Source organism: Montipora foliosa, chromosome 3 (assembly GCF_036669935.1).
Source record: "Montipora foliosa isolate CH-2021 chromosome 3, ASM3666993v2, whole genome shotgun sequence".
Lineage (NCBI taxonomy): Eukaryota > Metazoa > Cnidaria > Anthozoa > Scleractinia > Acroporidae > Montipora > Montipora foliosa.
In genome coordinates this window covers 3163518-3171017 of record NC_090871.1, presented here as the reverse complement: position 1 = coordinate 3171017, position 7500 = coordinate 3163518, and the positions used below count along the sequence as shown (strand labels likewise).

The following is a 7500-nucleotide window of genomic DNA, read 5'->3' as shown; positions in this document are numbered from 1 at the left end:
GCTATGGTTTTGACTGGATTAGGTAAGTAATTTTCTTGGGCATTGGAAACCTCCTTATTGGTTACATTATGGAAATTGCGTGGTTATAATTTATTTGCAACATTTAAAATTAACAGTCAGAGTTATTTTAGTATAATAATTATTGATATCATAATAGTAATGATTAAAGTGCTACTACGACCAAAAAAAACAATTCTTTTTTTCCTTTGGATTTCAAAACTATGTTAACTACAGTGTAAGCACTTAAGTGCAGTGTAAGCACTTAAGTGACCCAAGTTTTAACTTCTGATTTTAAAAAGACACCTGTTTATTTTAACTTGAATTTTCTAATTTATTGGTACGCCATTGCTAACTTTCAAATCTTGAGAGAGCTCGGTCGAGGAGAAAATGACGTCAAAGACTCACTAATTTAAGAATGGAATGCATGTTTACGTGGCTGAATTAATATGCAGCATGGGAGTTTTGGGCTTTCAGACTTTCAAACCCATGTTTTGCATATAATAAATACGTTTACACTCTGAAAGTTTAAGCTAGTTAGTAAATGACGTCATTTTCCCTAGATCCAACCCTCTGAGGGCCAATTGGTCAGTTTTGAACGTGAGTAATGGTGGACTGTGAAATCCAAAACTTACACTCAAAATAAATAGCCTTTGGATAAAACTCAAAGCTCAAAATTTTGCCAGTTAGGTGTTAAGCGAACACGCTTTTAAAATCTGAAGAAAAAAAGGAAGTGATTTTTTTTCATAGTAGCACTTTAATAAAAAGTTAATGTATCTATCAATTTTCTTTTTATGGTGAATGTCTGTTTTTATTTTATCACCATTATTTGTAGGTGGAAACCCCTTGACTGTGATGGCAAATCAAATCAGCATGGAGTTACATAAAATCCGACAGAAATGTCCTCTGTATGAAACTCATGGGAAATCGGTATGCATTACTGTTCCTTCTCATTTTAAGCAGCCAGGCTGACTAGTCAGAGCTTGTTGTGAACATGTATTTGCCAGGATCTCTGTTATAACAGCCTGAAAATTCACCTAACAAACTGGCTATCAATGCCTGCTGCAGTGGTGAAAAACACAAGTTCTATCAGGCATGATCAGTTGCCTAAGGTTTCTCTAGGCAAAACATTAGCCATATTGTACTCCATTGATTTTTACTCAATGGAATCAAAATCTCCATGAAAAGGTTACATGGTAAGTTGATAACTGATTTTTTAAGCAGAGCTCCGCGAGGAGCACCATGGGTCAGAAAATGTGGTAACCCATCTGTGCAAGAAAATTTGGTGTTGGTCACCGTAAGTACCGTCCCCCCCTCTATGTATGTCAATGTGACCAGTATCACATGACCATATCACAGGCTCAAGCTTAGCTCACTAAGGAGGCCATACTCTAGCTAGTTTACAGCGTACAGCTTTTGATATTGTACATCCATGTTATGGTCAATTGACACCTGTCAAAACAAGGTACCTGCTGACCAGTATCACATGACCATATCGTGGGAGCAAGTGTAGAGCTCATTGAGGTCAGGTTTTTTTTTAATTTTGTAAGTTGGCTGCTGACCAGGTACCGGGTTTTGATTGGATTGCAGGGTCAAGCCAGGTGAACTTACAATGTATTGTAAGAATAACATTTCATAAACCTGGAGGTCCGCTTTTAGGCTTGGCTAAATCTATATATTATGTGCTTGAGCAAATGCCAACTTGACAGTATTTAAACGTTAACAAAATTGATGATTAGTTGAATTAGCATTAGAGTCTCCTGTAGCATCAATTTTTAACATTTTAACGCTAACATTTTTATGTCTGTAATGCAACATTTTAATGGTACTATGGTTTTATTTCTAAAAACACATTAATTTTTTGAAGAGTACTGTACAGTATGTGTACCAAGAACAATACACAGTCAGTGGTTAATGGGGCATTACCCAACACAGGAACGGAATGGAACAAAATGGAATCAACTGAATGTGCCGGAATGAAGCGGAATGACACTGGAATAAAGTGGAATGACACCGGAATATACCGGGATAAAGTGGAATGACACCAGAATAAGGCAGAATAAATCAGAATGGAGCTGATTAATTAAACCTGATTAGTGTAGACCAGAATGACAAGGAATGAACCATCAGTTTTTATCACAACTGTGTGCCCTGAGGTGTTTTAGGAGTCACAAAGTAGAGTCTCACATGGAGAACCAAAGTGCTGTTCACGTTAGCAATTGAATTGAAAATTCAAACATTTAAGCAGATCTGATGCAAATCCAGTTGCCTGGCTCAGGAATTGATTTTGTCCCAGACACAAATCAGAAACAGGGGCGAGCAACAATTTGTCAGACTCAAATCAGAAACAGGGGAAACATGTTAAGCATATAACTTAAACATATCTCGACAGCCTTTCATACTGTCTTAGGTGGGGCATATGTAGTGTGAAAACTACATGTATTGTGAATTAGTAGGCACAATGGGGAGACTGACAGAAAAACTGTTTACATTTAAGAGTGGAAATTATGGGGGGAAGCAACAAGCTGACTTGGAACAAGTAATGAAGTTCTCACAACTTGCAAACTGGTCTACTCACTGTTTGGTCCACGGACAGGAAAGAAAAAGTATTAACCAGGTGTACAAAAATGTACCCGGTAAATAATATTCACCAAAAAAAATTTTTTTGGACTTTTTTTTTTCTGGGCCTCTGATTCTTCTTTAATAATTATCTCTTGACTTCAAAGAAGGAAACAGTGTGCACAGGTTTAGTGGAACAATAGGGGAAGGAATAAAGAGTTTTCCAGTTTGCGCTCATGTTGCGTTCTGTTCAAAACCTATGCGGTATTTCCGGATGTCTCTGTCACATGTGGGTCGTGGGAAAACTATATCAAAATAAGCAAAAATGATACTAATCACTTGCGCTGAACTTAACACACAATAATTAACATGTCAGAATGAAATGAAAGTGTTCACGGTTTTTTTACTTGCACATTGAAAAAGTATGTGAAATGCTGCCTCCCTCCCCCACATATAAAATATTCGAATAACATTCTGTTTCTCTTGCAACTTGTCAACAAAAAACCATATTAGTTCCACTACAACAGGAACAATTTTTTCATTTTAGTGGTTTATATTTCTGTCAAATTTTTCTTACTCAAAACGTTTTTAATGATTAAAGCACTTGAATGTTGGAAGACTCTTTACCAAAGTGTTCCAAATGTTACAAAAGGAAAAAAACAAGTGCAATTCCCTCAAGGAATCACATGATGCAAACAAAAGCTGATAGAAATAGTAGCAACTGGAAATAAGGTAAGGTCTCTGTTACGAGCCTAGGAAGGCCCACCAGGCCGGCGCTTATCTCCGGTTTCCATAGCATGAAGCGACTAGGAGTATTTCCCCCTGGATGGGATGCTAGTCCATTGCAGGGTTACCCCCAGCATTTTTGCTAGTACCCATTTATACACCTGGCTGGAGAGAGGCACGGTGAGAGTAAAGCTGATAGAAATAGTAGGAACTGGAAATAGGTCTCCACAAACTAAAACCCCACATTTTGGCATTCCCAGGTTTATTCCACTAAATTCTGATTTTTTTGGGTGCCAATCAGCCTTATTCCAGTGTCATTCCGGCTCATTTTGGCATAATTTTATTCCAGTACCGCTCTTGTTCATTTATTTTGAAGATGTCATTCTGCCTTGTTCTGGCATATTCCAGTATAAGGCAGGTACAAAAGTCAGCCTGGATCAAGGTGGATCGCTCACCTCAGATTGAGCAAAAAACGGTTTTGTAAGCCAATACCATTCGTTTTTTGCCCCAATTTCACCAAGGTTAGCTTATTAAAGATTAGGGCTAGGATGATTTCTCGAAGCCTTATCATTTTTTTTTTTCGTTAAAGCGACGTGAGTGATCCAACTTGAACTGGTCCACTTCTTGTACCTGGCTTTCTGGTATATTCTGTTCTATTCCTGTGTTTAATAACGCCCTGGTTAATGTTACGCTTGATTTTTTCCTGAAGGGCCCTATTGAAAAGAAAGCCAACAGCAGACTCTCGGCAGTGAGGGTAGGCTTTCGTTTTCTTGTAGTTTTAGATCAAACATTTTTTGCATATCGCAATCCATTCATCCATCTTACTCAGTCATGCAGACTATTTTCCTTTCATTGTAGTACTTGTAATGGAACTAAATACTTCAGACCTCCATATTGTTTGGCAAGGTTTGTTTTAAGCCAAGCAGCACTACATGTACGTGTATGATATTTAACATTGTTGCACCATACCCCGTATCTCTGCACACAATTCTTAATAATGGCAATGTTAGGCTTTACATGTTTTCTCTTGTCGAGCTGCAAAGTACAGTATTTTTTATGGCTCTAAGCACCTTGTAGTGCCTGAACAGATGCAGAGAGCAATGAATATTTGCTTTTTATTGGCTAACTCTTTTTAACTTAATGCTAACAGAGCAAATTTAACAACTCTTTTTAAAATCTGACTTCTACTTGTACAACATCTTTTAAAGATAATTTTTTATTTGTTAGCACTGTATAAAAACAATTTACTATTCATTGCCTCAAAATTACACGTAACAACCACTTTATGCAGATTTGGTAAGGTAAGGTTTTTAAGTAGATTCCAGGAGACACCTTTAATTAGAGAAGTTGTTTAGCTACACTGTATCAATACATGTGTAGTACAGTGCAAAAGAGAATATCAATAATATTCAATCTTAGGTTATCAAAGAGGTTCGTTGAAGTTAATATTATTACTTTCCGGATGCCATTATTGTCAAAAATATAATTTTTTATCAAAGTTTTTCCTGGTGGGTTTTAGCTCAAATCTTGCTTGTTTGTACCAGGTTCCGAAAGAGAAGGATGAGATGGTTGAACGCGAGTTCAATAGACTGCTAGAAGCGTCATCGTTCCTGTCTCATCAACTAGATTTCAATTACATGCACAGTAAACCTGTATCATTGGGTCATGCATTGGAGCTAGTTATCAAGTAAGGATCAAGAAACACTTGAATATTTTCCAATTACATATCATACTGTTGATTCTGTTAGTTGTTTTACCTGGTGTGGGTGAACATGTCTAAACATGAACCTGTTCAAATGGGTGTATTGTACTTCACTGGTAGATCGTCTGAACTTGTTATCATAACACTTTAGACCTAGACCTCTTAGGAGCTGAGTCAAATTTTTTTTCTGAGTTTTCCTGCATCTCCATTATTTTCATGCCTTCCATGTAATGCTTGTTTTCAGAATGCAAGAGAGACAAGTCAAGGAACAGCAGATTGAACATGCTAAAAAAATTCTGAAGATTCAAGAACAACTGAAGACAAACCTGTCCCAGGTAGCTTAATACGTATTATGTCAAGATTTAAATATTATTTCCAACTGGAATAGTTTGTCATGGCTATTTTATCGTGAACTTTTCCCCTTGAAATATAAAATTTTAAAGTTTGACTTGGATGGTAGAAATCGTCAATTTTATAAGCACCTGAAATTAGGCTGTTTTGCCTTTAAAAATGCCGTCAATGGTTGTTGTTGCACAATACAGGTATAGTGTCCATGCAATTCAAATACTATGGCTGAGGGTCCAATTTCAAGCTCTCCTAATGTCAAGAATTTTTTCCTAAGATGCCTGAAAATTTTAAATTTGTATTTTTAACAGTAAAGGACCATACAAAAGTGTGCTTCTCTGGTACACTGTACATTAACCCTTTTACTCCCAGTGGCCATTTATAGATTTACTCTGTCTAATGCCAAATGATTTTACTCACCAATGAGGTCCCCCTTGGGCATTAAAGGGGTAAATGTAGGTTTAGCCAATATTACATTTTGCTGGTTTAGCTAGAGATGCTACTGACAGTAGCAGGGAAATTGGAAATGGGCTGGTTTGAAAGGTGAAGCTGTTTGAAAAAAAAATATCAGTAACCCAGTGCATTCTTTTCAACCAAAGTTTCAAAATTTACATGTATTTCAATAAAATAAACAGTTTACAAATTTTCTCCTCAGATGGTGCAAGTAAAAGAAAAAGTGAAGCAAACACATAAAGAATATCAAGATGCGCTCAAAGTTAAGGAACCAAGGTATTACAAGAAATATCATGAATAGATTGTATGCGCAACTTTTTTGAGTAGTTTAAATGTTAAAAAAGTCTGAGATCCTAACTTTTTTGCTTCCCAAAGGGACATCACAGCAGAGTTCTTAGTAAAAAGCAAGTTAAGGGACTTGAATGCCCTTTGCAGGGTAAGTAGTCAGACATACAATTTGGTCACTTACAGAGCGATGCGCCTTACTGTGGCCACCTAACAAAGTTTTTTTTACAAATTATCTGCCAATCAGGGTGTGTGAATTTCATTGACAGTCACGCCTACTTGCAAAGTTCGTACAGTTGTTATGGGTTGTTGAGTTGACGTATTTACACGTAGTTGTCAAATGTGAAAGTTTGTTGGGTGGCCATAGTAAGGCATGTTGCACTGTAAAAAGAATAGGGGTTTTTCTCAAGTTTGACAAACTTTCAAGGGTTTGTCTGAAATTGCACTTCCACTCACTGTAAGTTTTGCTATTTTTAAAACATACAGGAATATGATGAAATGGCAGAGGAGCAACTACGGATTGAAGAGAGATTGGAGGAACTTGAAGAAAATCCTCCCAGGTACATGTACAAAGTATTCCTTGTTCCATATTATAATATCATAACATTGTTTTTGAAATGCAGGTCAGTTATGTTAACGTGTCAACCAGATATTGGCAGAATTAAAATGGGATTTTCCAGTTGTCATGTTGGTGGTATAATGCAATGGGGTATAAGTGATTAGTGGTGATGACAGTGATGAATGATGTTGGTAGTGGTTGCTACATGATAAAATATTATACCTTTTTTTCAGTGACGTTTATTTATCATCAAGAGATCGGCAGATCCTTGACTGGCATTTTGCCAACCTGGAGTTTGCAAATGCCACACCCTTGACATCCTTATCATTAAAGCATTGGGATCAAGATGATGACTTTGAATTCAGTGGTAGTCACATGACTGTACGTAATGGTTACTCATGCCTGCCAAAGGCCTTGGCTGAAGGACTGGATATCAGACTCAATACAGCTGTGCGACATGTCCGCTACAGTAGGACTGGTAAGGGAGAATTATGTCATCCTGAATTCATATTGCACACTCCAAGCAAATTTATGGACCATCAACTATTTGCTTTAAGATCCTAGATGAAGTTAACCCATTAACAAGTAAATCGTCTGTTGTTAAACAGAGAAATATATAGATTTAGCCAAGCCTAAAAGCTGAGCTCCTGTTTCTTACCCCAAAAAGCAATATAGTGTATATGGAAATAATTATTCTTCTGCATAAAGTACAAAATTAATTGTCGTAAGCGTATACAGGTTATGTGTACAGTGATCAAAAATACAGCTGATCTGACAGCAGTAAACAAACACGCCTTGCAAACAATAACCAACAATTTTAATCAATAACTAAAACTGAATTACATGCATCTCTTTCACAACATTTTCCATTTAA

The 7500-nt window shown here is 36.8% G+C and overlaps 1 protein-coding gene across 4 annotated transcripts in view; it reads left to right on the top strand.

Moving 5' to 3' along the window:
• The window catches only part of LOC137996476 (lysine-specific histone demethylase 1A-like), a 21428-nt gene that overhangs the window by 9496 nt on the left and 4432 nt on the right, over positions 1–7500 (top strand). For all 4 annotated transcript variants that reach the window (XM_068841914.1, XM_068841913.1, XM_068841916.1 and 1 more), the window contains exons 7-15: positions 1–22; positions 833–927; positions 3992–4036; positions 4827–4969; positions 5229–5319; positions 5985–6058; positions 6158–6218; positions 6554–6627; positions 6860–7104. The exon at positions 1–22 is cut by the window's left edge and continues 60 nt beyond it. In XM_068841914.1, the coding sequence (XP_068698015.1) occupies positions 1–22; positions 833–927; positions 3992–4036; positions 4827–4969; positions 5229–5319; positions 5985–6058; positions 6158–6218; positions 6554–6627; positions 6860–7104 (850 nt within the window). The remainder of the gene's footprint in view (positions 23–832; positions 928–3991; positions 4037–4826; positions 4970–5228; positions 5320–5984; positions 6059–6157; positions 6219–6553; positions 6628–6859; positions 7105–7500) is intronic.